Below are 20,414 nucleotides of genomic sequence, written 5' to 3' on the forward strand. Positions count from 1 at the left end.
TGTCTTCTGTTAGTGAATAAAAAACTGGGGTGTTTAGTGATTCAGGCATTTAAGTCTGTTGCATAAACACTGAATTTTTTTTTCCTGGTCCCATTACAACAAAAACAAAAAAAAAATTTTAATGTAGCTCTGGTGAATGAAATGAAGGTCTGGCATGACATCCACAGGTTTTTATTATTTTAATTCTGTGTACTTTGGAGAGAGGGAGAGACACCAAAGCAGCAGTGCTTTAGCACTGGGTGCTCCGCATTGTGCCAGGGATTAAGCCTTGAGCCTGATACACAGCAAAGCATGCATTCTACTCACTGAGCTATCTCCCAGACCTACAATTTTTGAAAATAAAAATGTTTTTAAATAAATTAAATCAATTTGAAGGCTTCATAAAATTCACTACTACTAGGGAATTCCATTTACTAGTATGAATGAAGAGTTTCAAAAAATTATTGCAGAGCAAATAAAAAAGAGATGAGAGGCTAGATGGTGGTGCACCTGGTTGAGCGCCTGTGTTACACTGTGCAAGGACATGGGTTCCAGCCTCCAGTCCCCACCTGCAGGAGTCTCTGTCTCTCTTTTCCTCTCTATCTCCCCATACCTTCTTGATTTCTGGCTGTCTCTATCCAATAAATAAAGATAGTAAGAAAAAAAAAAGAAGTAAAAAATAAAGAGATGGCATTGCCTTTTCTTTTATTAAATAATTTCACTTAAAAATAAGACACGTTACACCAACTGGACTCTTTAAGAGTGTAGTAAATTCCATTTCAGCTAAAAAGATTTTAAAAATAAGTCTTTCCCCCTTCCACTTATTTATTTAATTTATTTATTTATTACTTTTACCAGAGCACTGCTCAATTCTGGCTTATTGTGGTGCCAGGGGACTGAACTTGGGACTTTGAAGCCTCAGGCAAGAGAGTCTCTGCATAACCATTATATGACCTCCCTGCCCTCTCCTAAAATTTGTCAAATCCCATTCAACAATGATTAAAATAGTCAACTACAATTCTGGCACTACATACTAATGGAAAGGAAAAGTAGAGTTCACAGGAAGAAAAAAAAAAAAGTGTGCTCCTGACTAGAAAACAAAGCATGCCACATGTTTTGCATGGCATAAACAGGAGACCCCATCCGGTAATATATATTATTAAACACAGATAATATAATGAGATTAACTCAACCAGTATTGATTTCTTTATCTTTCTTTTCTTTTTTTGCCTCCAGGGTTATCTGCACTATAAATCCACTGCTCCTGGCAGCCATCTTTTTCCATTGTTGTTGCTATTGGATGAGAAATTGAGAGGGGAAGGGAAGACAGAGGAGACAGAGAAAGAGACCTGCAGACAGCTTCAACGCTTGTGAAGCAACCCTCCCTGCAGGTGGGGAGCTGAAGGCTCAAACCGGGACCCTTGCGCTGGTCTTTTGTGCTTTGTACTATGTGCACTTAACCAATGTGCTACTGACTGCTCCACTACCAACCCCAGGACTGATTTCTTTCTAGCAGGGTACCATATATGTGTGGCTGTTGCTGAGGACCTAGAACTTCATTCATGTAAGTCCTATGTACTAACATTGTCTCAACTCTCTGGCTTCAACTCAGCAACTATTGAATAAATCCGTTTTCTATGCAAGGCACTATTCTAGATACATGAGCTTCACCAATAAACAAAATAATCTCTGGCCTCAGAGTATAATTCTAATGCTAAGAGGGGCAAAAGAAACAATAAGTAAAACCATAGCGTAAATAAGTACACTGCAGATAAGACAGACACCTGCAGACCTGCTTCATGCTTGTGAAGTGACCCTATAGGTAGGGAGCTGGGGGCTCGAACCGGGATCCTTACACTGGTCTTTGTGCTTCACGCCACCTGCACTTAACCTGCTGTGCTACCACCCAACTCCCAGCACTGAACTTTTCATACCAGAAGCTCCTGGCTTGATCCCAGGTACCACATGTACCCAAGTAATGCTCTGGCTTCTCTCTCATTCATTCTCAGTTTCATATGAAACTCTCACTCATGTGTGATAAATAAAATAAAGCTTTAGAAAAAGAATTAAGGGGGTCAGGAGGTAGCGCAGGGGGTTAAGCGCACATGGCGCAAAGTGCAAGGACCAGCGTAAGGATCTCAGTTCAAGCCCCCGGCTCCCCACCTGCAGAGGGTTCATTTCACAAGCGGTGAAGCAGGTCTGAAGGTGTCTATCTTTCTCTCCCCCTCTGTCTTCCTGTCCTCTCTCCATTTCTCTCTGTCCTATCCAACAACAACTACATCAGTAACAACAACAATAATAACCACAACAATGATAAAACAATAGGGCAACAAAAGGGGGAAAAAATAGCCTCCAGGAATAGTGGATTCCTGGTGCAGACACTGAGCCCCAGCAAAAAAAAAAAAAAAGGAAAAAGAATTAAAAGGGCTGGGCAGTGATGCACCTGGTTGAGTGTACATATTACAGTGTATAAGGACCTGGGTTCAAGCCCTCAAACCCTACCTGCAGAGGGACGCTTCACAAGTAGTGAAGCACATCTGCAGGTTTCTGTCTAGGTACCTCTCTACGTATCTTCCCTTTCTCTCTTGATTTGTCTCTATCCAAAAAAATAAAAATAAATTTAAAAACTAGAACATAGAATATATATCAAGAGTATACTATATATTCATAATTATATAATTGAATCTTCCTGTCTTATCACATTTAAAAATAATAAATACCGGGGCCAGGTGGTGGCGCACCTAGTTAAGCGCACACATTACAGTGCACAAGGATCCAGGTTCAAGCTTCTGGTCCCCACCTGCAGGGGGAAAGCTTCACAAGTGGTGAAGCAGTGCTGCAGGTGTCTCTCTCTCTCTCTCACCCCCTTCCCTCCCTCAATTTCTAGCTGTCTCTATCCAATATAAAGATAATAAAGGTGGTATGTCAATTTAGATAAGACAACTAGAATAGGCTTCAATGATGTAGCAGGTTAGCAATAACACTTGAAGAAAGTAAACATTTGTGATCAACCACAGATAAGAGTGACTTGAAGAGACATTAATAGAAAACAACAGTATGGAGGCCAGTGACTTAGCTCATCTGGGAGAGTGCCTGCTTTGCTAAGTCACAACCCAGGTTCGAGCACCCTGTCATAAACCACATATAACTTTTACCACACTAGAAGAAGTTTCAGTGCTTGGTGTCTCTCCCTCTCTACCTTTATGTCTCTCTGGGTGAGTAAGTTGGCCTGGATTGATGAAGTCCCAGTGACAACAACAAAAGAAAACAAGATGAAAGATTTTCTTGTGCAGAAGAAATAATGTGTAACATACTTAGAGAAGGATAGCTGCGTGCCCCTGGCTAAAGCATAACAAAGTGCTGGATAATAAACTAGGTTCACTGGAGTACATCTGCATTTATCTGAAAACTCCTGTAATGATTTTTTTTTAACTATTTACTTTATTAATCTGAGAGAGAAAATGAGAACCAGAGGATTATTCTGGTACATTACAGGGACTAAATCAGTACCACATTTTCAAGTCCAATACTCCAGATATTGTGCCACCTCCTGGGCCATCATAATAAAATGTTTTAAATGTTTAAAAGAAAACATCAAAAAAGAAATTACTTACTCTTGGAGATTTTGATTCTACTTCTTCTCTTTCACTTTCACTGTTTGAATCAATATTTTCCTCAGGTTCACTTTTCACTTCTACTAAAGGCATTTCTTGGTCTACTTTCATAGCTTCTTCCATTGGTTCTTCTAAGTCCTTTTTTTCCTCTTTTACTTTTGGTTCATGGTGATGAATAGTTCTGAACTGAATATTTGCAGAACGGCAGTACTCCTCAAAACCATAGAGATACCTAGACAAACAGTATTTCATTTTAAGAAATCTTAAGAGACTTTGTAATAACACATATTCTTTTTTTTAAAAAAAAAGGCTTTCATACAACTGTATAAAAATTATACTACTTACTTTCTATAAGCAGTTTTTACATTGTAGGAAGCAGCTGAATTCAAAATAGGAATGCCAAGGTCCATATAAATTTGCTTCCATACAGCACCACTATCAATCTGGAAAGTTAAGTTATAATTTGTTAACATTTTCAAAGGGAAGTAATCTTTACTCTGATTATTCATTTTTTAAAAAAATGATTTATTACCTAAAATACATACTGCAGTGCAACATTAGATGAGTTTTTCATTATAGTTTTACTTACACTGTCACATCCACCTTGATGATAAACCAGTCTGAAGAGTTTGAAGAGATTGAGATCTTTATAGCCTAAGACAGGTGGTTTGTTGATTGGAGTACCTTTTAAAATCAGAAAGTAGAACTGAGTTGCTATTCAAATGTAAGCAAAGCCATCAATTTCTTGTCCTCCAAATTTTATTAACTAGAGGCATATATTAAAAAATCTTAAATTATGTTAAGACAATATAAAACATTCTCTAACAGCTTTGTGACAGTTTTTAGATTTACTTACTTGTGCAACTAATAAAATCATCTCTCTGACACTGAACTGAGCAAAACTAAATTCAATTTTGGAGCTACAAGGTAAAACTAATAATTATACTGACTTAGGAAACCTGAGCAAAAACAAACACAATGGCAAGGGACATGGTTCCATTTTTACTGTTTCAAAAAAAAAATTTAAGCCTGTTAGCAATAACCCAAAGGATGAATTCTTCTTCTTCTTTTTTTAATATTTATTTTCCCTTTTTGTTGCCTTTATTTGTTTTTCATTGTTATTATTGTTGTTGATGTCACTGTTGTTAGATAGGCTAGAAAGAAATGGAGCGAGGAGGAGAAGACAGAGGGTGAGAGAAAGATAGACACCTGCAGACCTGCTTCACTGCCTGTGAAGCGACTCCCCTGCAGGTGGGGAGCCAGGGGCTCGAACCAGGATCCTTATGCCGGTCCTTGCGTTTTGCTCCACATGCAATTAACCCGCTGCACTACCACCTGACTCCCTGTTTGTTTTTGTTGTTTTTTAAAAGAATTTATTTATTAATGAGATAGGGGGGAGAGAGAGCAGGAGAGAGAGAACCAGACACTCTGGTACATGTGCTGCCGGGGATTGAACTCGGGACCTCAAGGTTGAGAATCCAATGCTTTACCCACTGTGCTACCTCCCGGACCACAGAAGGATGCTTTTTTTCCCCAAAAGATTTTATTTATTTATTTATTTATTTATTTATTTATTTATTAATGAGAAAGGTAGGAGGAGAGAGGGAACAAATCAGACATCACTCTGGTACATGTGCTGCTAGGAATTGAACTCAGGACCTCATGCTTGAGAGTCCAGTGCCTTAGCCACTGCACCACCTCCCAGACCACAGAAGGATGATTTCTTAAGGTCAAAAAATGTCTAGGAGTAATTAAAGGATTTTTTTTGGAACTGACATATTGTCAAAAGCATGAGAATTTTTAGAGTTGAGAGATAGCTCACTTGGTAGAGCATGGACTTAACCATTTTAGAGACAAAAGAGTTACTGTCCAAACATCACTTGGGAGCACACCACCAGGGAAAGTTCCATAGATGGTGGAGCAGTGCTTTGTTATTTCTTCCCCTCCCCTCTCTATTTAAAATAGAAAGAATGAAAAAATTGACCCATGAGCAATGATAGTGTATATGCTTGTGGTCCCAGCACTGTATTAAAACAAAACAAAACAAAACAAACAAACACGATAATTTATAAAAGTTCTGTCTCTTCTAGATCCTATCAGAAATCCCATCCTACAAGAGACTAGCCTCCCGTTCTATTTATTTTACTGAGACCAAGAATTAGAGTAACTGACTTGGCACAAATAGGTACTTATAATCTATAGATATACACATTAAAATAAATAAATCATTTTCTATTTATGAAATATTATATATTTTTGGTTTTATAAACCCTAAGGAGACAAAGTTAATAATACCGAAACTACTTTCCTATGCATTTTTATTTACCATATATTTGTTTATTTTTATTACAAATTATTAGCAGCTGTAATTTATTCTTAGACTTGACTTGATATCCACATGCCCATAATTCTAACACAAATATATATGCTCAGAATGCAAAACTATAGAAGAAATTACTACTTATAAACAAAGAAGGTGTAAATACCTCTGTCTTCCATAAACTTATAAAGCTGTTGGAGGAAGTTGTCCCTCTCTTCAGGATCAAGTTCTTCCTCAGGCTGTAAAGGTAAAATATATAAATATATATAGGACAATGAAACAAATGTGAATTCATTTTAAGGGGATAACATTTTAAGGAAGCTGGGGAAATGAATTTTTAAAAATTCCACAAAATGTAAGCCATTATTTTTGAGTTAATTCACCACAACGGTAAAGATACATGATCTCTACCCTTCATCCTATTTGATCATTCTAATCCTATATTTGAGTATGGTCAGGACTCTCACATTAGTCATGAATGGGATGAGTGTTTTTTCCCTTCATTTGGTGTTCTTTCTTTAATCTATTGAAGTATCATGTGGTCCATACAAACCTACTGAGAAATGGCATAGTAATAATAAATTCCTCCCTTGGCCAGCTGGCAGGGCATAGGACTTGCAAGGCTGAGGCTCCTGGCTCAAATTATCAGTGCCCCATGTACCAGAGTGGCACTCCAGCTTCTCTAATGTGACAATACCATACCAAAAGAAAATTTTTTTTTAATTAAGAAAGCTAGACATAAATTACTTAGGCCTTATGGGAAGGGGATAAACTAAAGGAAACATTCAAACATAACAATTAACATAAATACCTATTTAAAGGCTTGAGACATACTTGCCAAACAGGGGTGTGGGTATGGGAGATGCTCTAACATTAAGTGGAAGGAAGTTCCAGTGCTACAATGCCTCTCCCTCTGCCTCTATCTAGATGGAAAAGCAGACTACAGTGGTAAAATTGTACATATATATGGCCCTGGTTCCATAAAACAAAAGAAAGTAAAACCCACTTAAGTTTAACACTTATTTATTTATTTATTTATTCCCTTTTGTTGCTGTTGTTGTTTTATTGTAATTATGATTGTTGTCATCGTTGTTGGATAGGACAGAGAGAAATGGAGAGAGGAGGGGAAGACAGAGAGGAGAAGAGAAAGAGAGACATCTGCAGACATGCTTCACCGTTTGTGAAGCGACTCCCCTTCAGGTGGGAAGTCAAGAGGCTGGAACCGGGATCCTTCCACTGTTACTTGCACTTTGCGTGACGTGTGCTTAGCCCACTGCGCTACCACCCTACTCCCTAGTTTAACACTTTAATGAAGGGGATTCACTAGGGCCTCAACTACCATTCCAGGATATTTTTTTCAGATAGAGACTGAGAGGTAGCCAGAGAAAGAAACCATAAATAAATACTTAAGCTTACTTGAATGTAGTGAAAGCCAGTCTAGAATCTGGGTAGTGTAAATGGCAAAACATTCAAGTAAGTAATTTTGCCAGCTCTTAAGGGTAACACTTTGCTAATTATTAAAACATAATAATTTCTTTCTATACTATAACCAAGCTCTAGTCAAACTGATTATATGGTTTTAATAATTTTGTTTTTTTTAACATATGCTCTGGCTTACAGTGATACTGGGGATTGATACTAGGATCTTGGAGCTTCAGGCAAGAAAGTCTTTAGCATAACCATTATGCTGTCTCCCCATCATAAGCTTTTACAATTACATATTCATTCAGAATTTTAATAACTAATATTATAGGCAGGATCAATAAGCATGCTGTCAATATAATAACAAAAAGACCTTGGGCCAATTAAGAGGAAATGATCTCTTAGCAGATACATAGTTATTTGTAACCTTGTAGCCAATCAAAGGTTTTTCTAAGTATAAAAGAACTAAAGCCAAAGTTCTAGAATGTTTCAAAAATTAATAATTCAGAGCTAATTCAATACAGAATCAGTAGGAGTCACTAGTATTCAAGAACTGTTACTCCCACAATGTAAATAATAATAATAATAATAATAAACAACAGTGGCTAATAAATTAGAAAAAAAAAGAAAATTCATTTAGTAATATCTTAAGAATCAGATATTTATTTGAAGGACTTGTGATCTGAGACAACAAAAGATATATTATAGATGACTGTTCTATTCTGCTGGTCCCCATAATCATAATATTCTTTTCTACAACTAACACTCTGTTGTTATTTATTTATTTGGATAGAAATAGAGAAATTAAGAGGAGGAGATAGGATAGATTCGGAGAAAGAAAGACACTTTGCAGCACTGCTCGAGAAGCTTCCCCCCATAGGTGGGGACCAGGGGCTTGAATGCAGGTACTTGGGCATTTTAATATATGTAGTTAATTGGGTGTGTCATCATTCAGCCCCTGAAATTTTTATTTCTTTATTTAAAAATTTTAAAAAAATATTTATTTTCTCTTTTGTGCACTTGTTGTTTTTCATTGTTGTTGTAGTTATTATTGTTGTTATTGGTGTCGTTGTTAGGACAGAGAGAAATGGAGAGAGAAGGGGAAGACAGAGGGGGGAGAGAAAGATAGACACCTGCAGACGTGCTTCACTGACTGTGAAGGGTCTCCCCTGCAGGTGGGGAGCTGGGGGCTCGAACTGGGATTCTCATGCTGGTCCTTGCGCTTTGCGCCACGTGCACTTAACCCGCTGCACTGACTCCTGGGAGTTTTATTTCTAATTAGTGCCTTTTGTAAAAAAATACTTTTACAGAGTATAAATACAAGAGTCTTACTTGAATTCTCTAAGATCATGAATACTACAAGACATGTATGTGTGTATATATGTATGTATACAGTTTGAAAGGAGGGGAGGGAGGAGAGGGGGTAAGGACTAGTTAAAGACACCTGGGGATAGCACAGCAGTAGCACATAGAATTTGTATGAAGAAGTTCAAGTTCAATCCCAAACACCAAAAGCTTGAGCTGAGTGTTCTGATCAAAATTATAAGGGGCCAGAGAGACAGCATAATGGTTATACAAGAATTCCAAGTCCTAGGTTCAGTCCCTGACATCACAAGCAAGAAGTAAGCAGCAGTGCTCTGGCATATCTTTCTAGTTCTCTCAATTAAAATTAAAAAAAAAATTTTTTTTTTAAAAAGAAGATGCCTGGCTGGGAGTATGGATCGACCTGCCAACGCCCATGACTGTGGAGAAGCAACTCCCAATCCAGAATTTCTACCTTCTGCACCCCATAAAGAATTTTGGTTCATACTCCAGAGGGGGAGAAATGTTAGGTGATCACTAGTAGGCTCTGAAACCCAATTCCATCAGGACTCGGAGATAGAAGAGGAAAAAAGAAAAGACATTTGGAAGTAGTAGTAGGTATACTCAGGAAGGAAGAGAAGGTAGGATAGTTATAGAAATAACATTCAACCCATTATCTATGACCATGGGAGAACCACCACACCTTCCAATGGAGGGAATGGGTCACAGAACTCTGGTGGCAAGAACAATGTGGAATTCTACGCCCGTTATAATTTTGGGGCCAGGTGGTGGTGTACCTGGCAAAGCACACGGGATATCTAGAATTTTTATGAATCAATATTAAATCACACACACACAATGCCTGATAGGACAAGATTGCTTACAGAGTGTACTGTCCAAGAAAAGTCATTACAAGTCCCTAGGGTATCAACAACCTCTTGGTAAAATCTTAAGAACTGCCTAGAAATCATTATACATAAAAGTTAACAGTTGTTCATATAAATCTTAGAAGGAAACAGAAAAATGCACAATTTTAATAGGTAGAGTGTAAAAGCTAAAAGCTAAGACAACAATGTAATCTAATACAGAAATTGAATCTTGAGTAAATGTAAGTTTACTTAATGCTCGGTATCCTACTTTTAGAAAGTAAGTAACTTTTCAGAAATATTTTAATGCAAAATAATATAAACCTGTAACCACTAACTCTGATAAAAAGGAAGGGAGAGAGGGAGGAAAGTATGGAGGGATTGGAGGAAGAGGGGCCAAGTGGTGGTGTACCTGGTTAAGCATACATGCACTCAGGTTGAAGCCCCTGGTCCCCACCTGCAGGGGGAAAGCTTTGAGAGTGGTGAAGCAGTGTTGCAGGTGTCTTTCTGTCTCTCTCCCTCTCTATCACCCCTTCTCTCTTGATTTCTGGCTGTCTCTATCCAATAAATAAGTAAAGATAATAAGGTGCCGGACATTAGCACAACAGGTTCAGCACACATGGCACAAACCTTGAGGACCAGCATAGGGATCCCAGTTAAAGCCCCTGGCTCCTCACCTGCAAGGGGTCGCTTCACAGGCAGTGAAACAGGTCTTCAGGTGTCTGTCTTTCTCTCCCCCTGTCTTCCCCTCCTCTTTCTATTTCTCTCTAATTTTTTTTTTAATCTTTATTTATTGGATAGAGACAGCCAGAAATCAAGAGGGTGAGGGAGGGAGGGAGAGACACCTGCAGCCCTACAAAGCTTTCCCTCTGCAGGTGGGGACCAGGGGCTCAAACCCAGGTCCTTGAGCACTGTAAAGTGTGCTCAACCAGGTATGCCATCACCTGGTCCCCTTGATTTCTCTGTTCTATCCAACAACAATGACAACAACAACAAGCAACAAGGGCAAAAAAGGGGGGAAAAATGGCCTCCAAGAGCAGTGGATTTGTAGCACAGGCACCAAGCCCCAGCAATAACCCTGGAGGCAAATGAAAATAATAATAATTTTTAAAAGCCAGCAAAGTAAAATAGGGTGTAACATTAAAAAATAAGTAGAGATAATTAAAAAAAAATTTTTTTTAAGAGGCCAGGTAGTGGCACACCTGGTTGAATGCAGATGTTACCATGCACAAGGACCTGGGTTTGAGCCGCTGGTCCCTACCTGTAGGGGGAAAGCTTTACCAGTGGTGAAGCAGGGTTGTAGGTGTCTCTCCCCCTTTCTATCTTTCCCTCCCCTCTCAATTTCTCTGTCCTATCAAGTCAATAATATAAAATTTAAAAAAATAAATTAAAAAAAAAAGAATTGGAGGAGAGCAAGCATAAACATGGGATAAGCAGATTGCTATAAAACTAATCTAGGTAATAAAAAAGAAGATTAATTCTTCAAGCAGGATAGCAAGAGTAGACACTGAAGAAAGCGACCTAATTTGTGAGCAATCAATCATTTAGAAGCAATAAAATTTGGTGTTTAACTGGATAGGGGAACAAGAGAATGAAAGGGTTGAGGTGACTTCTGTCTATCTGGTTTGGATAACTGGGTACAATGGTTCTGTTCAAACGAATTGGGATAAAGAGCGGTTTGAAAGGAAACATGGTTACAGTTGTGTACATTCTGAGTGGGAGTACTTACATATTAAGAGGAAACCACTGGCAATTTAGTATAAATGTCTGGAACACAGAAGAGATCTCTTTGATGCACATATAATTTAGTCAGGACATTATTTAGTTAGAAAGTTATCTGGAAAATTTGTAAAGCCACAGGTGTCAAGTGATTTCAGAAAAATGAGATAGTCATAGTCTAAGACAAGGAAGACAGAATGAGATCTATAGCATAAACTGAGTAGCACATAGAAAGCAACATATTATCAGTTGACCCTTAAGAGCAAAATAACAGGCAGCAGGAATTTAGAGCAAGTTCCCATCTGAAACTCCTAGTTTCTCTCTGGAGTTGAGGTGGAGTTGTGGTAAAGTTGTTGGTTTAACAAAGGAGATAATCAGTAATCATAAATTTTAGAGTGGTCCCATTCTTCACTGTTGTGTAAACTTAACTAGAAAATGTTCAGGATCACTTAAGATGTCATGATACATTCATTATGTGCTAAGACACTGTTTCACAATTTGAGAAAGCAGTTTAACCTGCCTAAAACAAATTATTAAATGACTCTTTATTACATTAGAGTTCACTAAGACTACTAATTATCCTACATTTGAAATATATGCACAACCTACTGTTTTGTTTTGTTTTAATGAGCCAGGGCCTTGAGCACGTGCAATTTCACTGCTCTTGGGATGCTTTTTCCACTTAGTGAGACGGAAGGACAACACAGTAGGAGAGCTGCCTCCAGTACATGGGCACTCCTAAGTGCCAGGACTTGAACCTGGATGTAGGACATGGCAAGATAGATGTCCTGCTAGGTGAGCTATTTCTCTGGCCCCCCTACCTCTTACTTTTAATCATTAAATGCTGATATAAATGCCATAAAATCTAAGGACTGCAAATAAGCACTCCCACATCACTATAAAGTATCTTGCTACAAGAATTGTTTCTTATAAATAAATAAAAATGGACCTCTAAGTGTACAAATTTGCAGTGCTCATGAACCTAATTAGGAAACTGATTTGACTACAGTCATATCGCTTATATGGAGAATGATTTTACTAGACATAGAAGATTTTGGTTTGCTTGTTTGACAAACTGAAATTTACGGCTTTAGCAAATAGATTAATATATCTGAATGCAAGCTAAGGTCTTAATTATTCACTGAAGTTTGCTTTTATAATATCTGCTTAAAAACACGATTAGCAGTTCAAATCATTAGATTTATCTAAAATAGCTAGAATTTAAAAATCTTTAAATTTTATCAACTTAGCATGCTTTTTCAAGTTACCATTTACTATAGGCTTAAGCCCAAAGATGATCTTGACAACCACTAACAAATGACTATATTTGATTTACACAGACTAGAGGAATGGGTGTCAATACTTCTAAACTAAAAAGAGCACTTTCATAAAAAAAATTCACTAAGTACTGATTTTCTTTTTTTTTTTAATATTTATTTTATTTATTCCCTTTTGTTGCCCTTGTTGTTTTATTGTTGTAGTTATTATTGTTGTCATTGTTGTTGGATAGGACAGAGAGAAATGGAGAGGGGAGGGGGAAGACAGAGAGAGGGAGAGAAAGATAGACACCTGCAGACCTGTTTCACCGCTTGTGAGGCGACACCCCTGCAGGTGGGGAGCCAGGGCTTGAACCAGGATCCTTATGCGGGTCCTTGTGCTTAGCACCACCTGCGCTTAACCCGCTGAGCTACAGCCCGACTCCCAAGTACTGATTTTCATTAGTAAATATTAAATTAGAAGAGACTTTTAAAAGGGCACAATACATAAGTCTACATATAACAAACCAAAAGGACAGAAAAGTTACTACTTGATAGTGTCTTCTTTTTAAAAAAATATTTATTTATTCCCTTTGTTGCCCTTGTTTTATTGTTGTAGTTATTACTGTTGTTTTTATTGATGTCATTGTTGTTGGATAAGACAGAGAGAAATGGAGAGGAGGGGAAGACAGAGAGGGGAAGAGAAAGACAGACACCTGCAGACCTGCTTCACCGCTTGTGAAGTGACTCCCCTGCAGGTGGGGAGCTGGGGGGCTCGAACCAGGATCCTTACACTGGTCCTTATGCTTCGTGCCACCTGTACTTAGCCAACTGCATTACCACCCAACTCCCTTGATAGTGTCCTCGATTTTATGACTATACAACTTTCCTACATTTATCCAAAATGAACTTAAGTTAGGAGTAAATAAATAATGGCATACATCTTTACTTATGGTTACATAGACTATTCAATTTCAAAGCATTTGTGATGTTTCCTTAATAAAATAATACATTTAGGGAGTAGGGCAGTAGCGCAGCGGACTAAGTGCAGGTGGCACAAAGTGCCAAGGACCAGGTGAAGGATCCCGGTTTGAGCCCCTGGCTCCCCACCTGCAGGGGAGTTGCTTCACAAGTGGTGAAGCAGGTCTGCAGGTGTCTATCTTTCTTTCCTCTGTCTTCCCCTCCTCTCTCCATTTCTCTGTCCTATCCAACAATGACGACATCAATAACAACAATATTGTAGACAACAATAAAAACAAAAGCAACAAAAGGGAATATATATTAAAAAATGAATAAATAAAATTCATTTAAATGATATACAAAAAAAGTCTCCAAGAAAAAAAAAACACAATTACTAGCGAGTTAAAATTTAAAGTCATCAATATACACAGGACCTACTTCCTGTCAGACTCAAGTCTTTTTTGATCTAACATTACAAAATACATTTCTTGTATAATCCTGAATTACCAGTATTTAGTAATTCAAAATAGTATTAAGTGAAAAGGATGCTCTTCCATGGTAAGTCACAAACCTCCTGATGTTAGGGTACTTGAAGGGTTAAATATGAAAGCAATGTCCACTGCCCTTAAAACTTCAAAAGTATCTAACACTTGTAGGATTCCACTTCATACAATTAACTTGCTATATTACATCCATCAATTGAGAGGTTAAAATATTGTTATAGTGGTTAATAAAATCTTAGAAAAGATCTTTTTTTGATCACTATAAAGCAACAATTCATAAAAAATATAGTATATTTTGGGAAGTATATAATCTGTGATGTGATGTGAAGTAATGTAATGTAATGTAATGTAATGTAATGTAATGTAATATAATGTAATGTAATGTAATGGGCTATTCTCACTTATGTACTAAAGGCCTATAATGACTAAGCCAGGTAGGCCTTGGCTTATCAGATTTTAATTCATTTCAGTTGATACCCATTTCTCTCTTTCCCATATACAGACTAAAGTGTTTTTCAGCTTATCAGTACTAAATTATTTGAAATTACTATTCAAAACAAATTAGGATGATTCAGCAACTAAATCTTAAACTTAACAGCAAGAAATGCAGCAGTTTTCCCCTCATCAAGCAACCAAAATCTCACTACGTGTATGGTTAAGAGGGGGAAAAAAAGGAATTATTTTCTATCTAGCAATATAACAAAGCATGTGCTATGAAACTAATCACCTCAAAAATAATTATAAATAACAATCACATATAACACTAGCTGGATTTTGCTTTACTCAAATATATGAAAAGCATCCTGGGTCACTTTTAACAGGTTCGTAATCTAAGTAATATACTATAAGAATATACTATACTTATAAAGGTTCTTACCTTTTAAAATGTCTTTACTTATTACCTTCAAACAATAGGTAACAGAGCTTGTCTCTGCTCTTCACTCACACGCTAACGTTTACTCACAGCTTGAATAAAATATGATAATTTTTATGAAATTAACAGGGGTGACTACTGTTTTATAGCCACCTTCTCTAACCTTACTATAAAGCTCTTTTATCCTCTTTGTTTAATATTTCAGGATGTTTTAGGGGGTGGGGTGAGGGTGGGAAAATACATTCTGAAAGGGACAGACAAAAATTGAAAGTATTAGCAAATATAAAGAGACTAGTGTTTTCAGTATTTGGCAATATAATGCCCTAACAAAAAGTAATGTTTTAAAAAAGATTGCAATAGTCCACACCCTGGTAATGTGTCCTATTTACTCTAAGAACATATAATTATAAATACAGATCAAATATAAAAATCACAATACTGAAGACTTTAAACCCGACTTTTGCCAACCTTTTTATCATTTCAAAAGCTATCTTATATTTCAGGAAGATAGTCTTCTCTGATATTCTAAAAATAGACTCCTACTGTCTCTTTTACAAGAAACAATTACGCTCAGTTACGAGTTCTACCGTGTCAGCCACATCAGCAATACCTAAAATTCTTATTTCATCTCATTTTGGCAACCAAATTGGTTAACTAAATACACACACACACACACACACACACACAAAATCTTACCTATTGCTGCATTTTCTTTCAAATGCAAAATGGTTAGATGCCCTTCTACTTAATCAGTACAGTGTCTGAACATTTTTCAGTCTGACTTGCAAATATTTGCTCTCCCTCTTTGGGCATAGCATCCGCAGGGTTATACAGCACTACTTAAATTCTCTTCCACATAAAAATCAGACATTACATGAAAGGCAAAGAAAGACAACCCATTTCAAAGCATCTGGCAAACCTCCATTGGCAACCTGCCAAGCCTCTGCTAAACCTTCCTGTCTCTCTGAGCATGCTCACTTAAAACCAACAGCATGTTACTATGGCAACTCTGTAGGCAGCCTGTAAGTATGAACGGCCATTCTGATTTCAAAGTGCAAAAAAGCCTGGATACTGCAGGGGAAGTAAAAGGAAAGAAATACTGTATATTCTTCATCACATAAGTATATTCATTTTGTTATATAAATTTATATTTCTGTATGTAGAGCATAAACAAGAATGAATTCATGTTTTCTAAGCAAACATTTTTCATGCTCAAACACATCTTTCTTAGTAAACTCATTCTCTTTGTCCTGTTTCTAAGCCCCCTTCATAATAAAACAACCCAAGATACACTAGACAATTTATATTATTTGACAAGACACTACTGAATAGGTAGCAATATGTATGTAAACAAGTAGTATTCCATGGATGGCTTTCATCAGTTATATATACATTTTAAGTGACACAGTAATACTACAATGAAAATTCTTCATACTTACAAAGTATAACCTAGATTTTTTTCTATAGCTCATAAAGCACCAAATGAAATATTCTTAGGGTTTGGACAGAACTTAGAACTGTGCTACCTTAGGAAAATTAACCTTTCTTTTTTTTTTTTTTCATTTTTTTAAAATATTTATTTTACTTATTTATTCCCTTTTGTTGCCCTTGTTGTTTTATTGTTGTAGTTATTATTGTTGTTGTCGTTGTTGGATAGGACAGAGAGAAATGGAGAGAGGGAGGGGAAGACAGAGAGGAGAGAAAGATAGACACCTGCAGACCTGCTTCACCACCTGTGAAGCGACTCCCCTGCAGGTGGGGAGCCGGGGTTCGAACTGGGATCCTTATGCCAGTCCTTGTGCTTTGCGCCACCTGCGCTTAACCCGCTGCGCTACAGCCCGACTCCCGAAAATTAACCTTTCTAAGAAAGAAACAGAGACAAGGAATGTAGGAAGATAAAGAAGAAGCCTCCACAAGTGCAGTGGGAACAGATCTAGACCTAGCTTGTGCAAGTAACAGAGCAGACACCTTCCCAAGTGAACTACCTTGTCAGTCCTACATTTGCATTTGTTGATTGCTTAACCTGAAAAGGTCTAACCTCTCATCTGCTAAACTTTGTTTAAATAATTCATTAACTTAAAAGATGGGGGGAACCCTTCTCTCTCAAATCAAGTTGAGATAGGAAAAAAATAATTCATAACAATGAGATTATTTATTTATTTATTGGATAGAGACAGCCAGAAATCAAGAAGGAAGGGTGTGGTAGAGAGGGAGAGGGACAGAGACACCTGCAGCTCTGTTTCACTACTCACTCACAAAGCTTCCCCCCTGCAGGTGAGGACCAAGGGCTCAAAACTGGGTCCTTATACACTGTAACAAGTGTGCTCAACAGGTGCACCGCCACCCAACCCCAATAATGAGATTCTAAACAAAGGGAAAATACACAGGGTTTTTTTTTTTTTTTTTCCCCATTTTTCATTTTTTGGAGATCAGGAGAATAAGCATACTCCATTTCATGTTCTGAGTTGCTCTTTTTTTTTTTTTTTTTTTTTCCCCTTTCTCCTTTGGGTTGCTTTTTCATTCAAAAAAGAGGGAGAGGCATTACAGCAACTCCTATGTGGTGTTGGGACTCAAGGCAGATATCTCTCTGGAACATCAGAGTGATAAAATGCAAACACTGTATTTTCACATGGAAGTTTTAAAATACTTCTATATATGCTGTAAACAAGAAATGTCACCCACCACCTCCTCCTCTTCCTTTTTGTCCTCTTTTTCCTTCTCTTCTTCTTCATTTTCTTTAGCTGGGCCATCTTCATCATCACTACTGGATGACTCAAGGATTTCACTTAGGTCCATTTTCCAATTATCAGGAACAACTCTAGTCTTTAAGAAGATGCTTGCTTTCTGGAGTCCTAAAGATATAAGTGCACTTCAGCATGTGTTATGGAATTAGCAGTGTAGAACAGTATGATATTCAGAACCAGGAGTTCTGAATTCAAAATCAGCAGTAAAACATGAATATATTTCATATTAATGTTTGTAACTGCTCTTGGGAATATTAATCTCAATGGTAAAATGTAAAAAAATTAAATTTATTTATAAGTCGCACCTCAAATACTATATTTAGAAGCTAAAAATAATCACTTAACAAGAATGGATATTGCACTGGGGTGTGGGGTGCACAGAACTTTGGTGGTGGTTTCAATGTAGATTATAATCTCATAATCTTTTAAACCACCATTAAATTATCAATAAAAATTTTTTTAAAAAAGAATGGATATTGGAGGTCGGGCGGTGGCGCAGTGGGTTAAGCGCACATGGCGCAAAGCGCAGGGACCGGCGAAAGGATCCCGGTTTGAGCCCCCGGCTCCCCACCTGCAGGGGAGTCGCTTCACGGGCGGTGAAGCAGGTCTGCAGGTGTCTATCTTTCTCTCCACCTCTCTCTCTGTCTTCCCCTCTTCTCTCCATTTCTCTCTGTCCTATCCAACAACAAAGCAATGTCAACAATGGCAATAATAACCGCAACGAGGCTGCAACAACTAGGGCAACAAAAAGGGGGAAAAAGGGCCTCCAGGAGCGGTGGATTCATGGTGTAGGCAGTGAGCCCAGCAATAACCCTGGAGGAGAAAAAAAAAAAGGAGAAAAAAAAAAAAAGAATGGATATCAATTACAGAGTCAAATCAACATCAGAAACTATTCACTGCTGCTTAAGTCACTTTTTTCTTTCTCTTTTTTTTCCCTCAATTTACAGCCACATCTCAAAGTAAAAACTGATTTATCCTTATTTTACCTGGTTTAGCACTGAGTTCAGATTCAGGTAGATTAAGAATATCCACTTCTTTGATGTCCTTTCTTGCTATAGAATAACTAATTGTAAGAGAAGAATAAAGGGGAGAAAAAAACATTATTACATAAGAATTACCACTTAATTTGTTAACCTACAGAAAGATGTAAATCTCAAAAACCAAAATTATTTTGGCTATAAAATGTCTTTAAAAGGCCATGTATATGTAATTCTTAATGAAGGGCAAGAAGTAATATGGACAAAGCAAGTATATTATAGTCCTAGTGATTCACACACTAAGATTCATATTAGAGATATTTCAGTGTGTATAAATTTCTTATACATAATAGGAAGTGTTGTCTTCCTGAAAGAACACAGTATTTATTTTGATGTTTAGTTTCTTACATGTATTGTTTAGAGTTGGGAGATAGCTCACCCTATAGAGACCACACTTCTCAATGTGAGAAGACCAGGGTTTGATTCCCAGGCCACCCTACAAGGGCAAAGCTTCACCAGAAATGGAGCACTGCTGTGTCTCTCCATCTGTCTCTCACTCTTAATCTGAGAAAGAACAAAAAAAGTGCACCATGCAAGTGTATAGTCCCAGTGAAGACACTGGTGATAAAATATGTTTAACTATATACTTAAGACAAATAATAGAAACCAATACTAAATACTGTCTGAGCACCAGTAAGATAGCTAGCCTGGGAGGGTGGCTATTTTGTCATATGCATGATCCAGGTGCTACCCCTGAGAAAACACATGGGAGTGCTACAGCACTGGAAGAAGCTTCAGTTCAGTTGTGTCTTAAGTCTCTCCCTCCAATCACTACCTGAAACACTAGTTTGCAATAGTGAAGATCAGATGAGGAAAAAATATTTTTGTTATCCCTCCCTCTCTCTCCACCCCCTAGCACTGTTCAGCTCTGGTTTACAGTAATTGGTACTAAGGAATGAACCTGGGACCTTTGAGGCATGAAAAACATTTTTATATAACCATCCTTATTATCTCTCTTACCTTCATTCTATTTCTGTTTTAAATATTTGTTTATTTATTCCCTTTTGTTACCCTTGTTTTATTGTTGTAGTTATTGTTGTTGATATCGTTGTTGGATAGGACAGAAAGAAATGGAGAGAGGAGGGGAAGACAGAGGGGGGGACAGAAAGATAGACACCTACAAACCTGCTTCACTACTTGTGAAGTGACTCCCCTGCAGGTGGGGAGCTGGGGATTCAAACTGGGATCCTCATGCCTGCCAGTCCTTACGCTTTGTGCCATGTGCGCTTAACCTGCTGCGCTACCGCCCGACTCCTTTTTACCTTCATTCTAAGATGTTTCTTGGCATGACTTTTTTGTTTGTTTTACTGAGAATTAGACCCAATAAATAAGTATTTAAACTGTACTTATTTTGGAAACAAAAATGAGATAGGATATTTCTAAATATAAAATAAATAAAAATAAAAATTGGCCTTTTAAGGCTAGCAAAATAGCTCACTTGATAATGTGCTGCTTTGCCACGAAAGTGACCCAGTTTTGAGTCCAATCCAACCACACTGCAGGAAGCTTCAGTGCTACGGTGTCTTTTGTGTTGCTCTTTCCTTGTATCTGAAAAAACCTGTTAGCAGTGAAGCCCTGGTGTTGAAAAAGTAAGAAACTAATTTTTAATCAGAAAAAAAAAAATGTCTCCAGTAATATAAATTCCATGGAAAAGTAAATTTCATACCTTATAATGTGAAAAGTACACACGATAAAAATGCAGGATATTTATAGCCAAAAGAAAATTTCAGGGAGTCGGGCGGTAGCACAGTGGGTTAAGCGCACATGGCGCAAAGCGCAAGGACCGGTCAGAATCTTGGTTCAAGTCCCCGGCTCCCC

The 20,414-nt window shown here is 37.6% G+C and overlaps 1 protein-coding gene and 1 long non-coding RNA gene across 3 annotated transcripts in view; one reads left to right on the plus strand and one right to left on the minus strand.

Annotated features, from left to right (window-relative positions):
- Positions 1 to 20,414, plus strand: part of LOC132533438 (uncharacterized) — a 69,326-nt gene that overhangs the window by 46,136 nt on the left and 2,776 nt on the right. The window lies entirely within an intron of this gene.
- ARID4A (AT-rich interaction domain 4A) overlaps positions 1 to 20,414 on the minus strand; it is an 80,679-nt gene that overhangs the window by 29,287 nt on the left and 30,978 nt on the right. For both annotated transcript variants that reach the window (XM_007519278.3, XM_060174910.1), the window contains exons 10-15: positions 18,546 to 18,622; positions 17,498 to 17,667; positions 6,080 to 6,152; positions 4,183 to 4,277; positions 3,939 to 4,036; positions 3,594 to 3,825 (exon numbers count right to left, since the gene is read on the minus strand). In XM_007519278.3, the coding sequence (XP_007519340.1) occupies positions 3,594 to 3,825; positions 3,939 to 4,036; positions 4,183 to 4,277; positions 6,080 to 6,152; positions 17,498 to 17,667; positions 18,546 to 18,622 (745 nt within the window). The remainder of the gene's footprint in view (positions 1 to 3,593; positions 3,826 to 3,938; positions 4,037 to 4,182; positions 4,278 to 6,079; positions 6,153 to 17,497; positions 17,668 to 18,545; positions 18,623 to 20,414) is intronic.

Source organism: Erinaceus europaeus, chromosome 16 (genome assembly GCF_950295315.1).
Source record: "Erinaceus europaeus chromosome 16, mEriEur2.1, whole genome shotgun sequence".
Lineage (NCBI taxonomy): Eukaryota > Metazoa > Chordata > Mammalia > Eulipotyphla > Erinaceidae > Erinaceus > Erinaceus europaeus.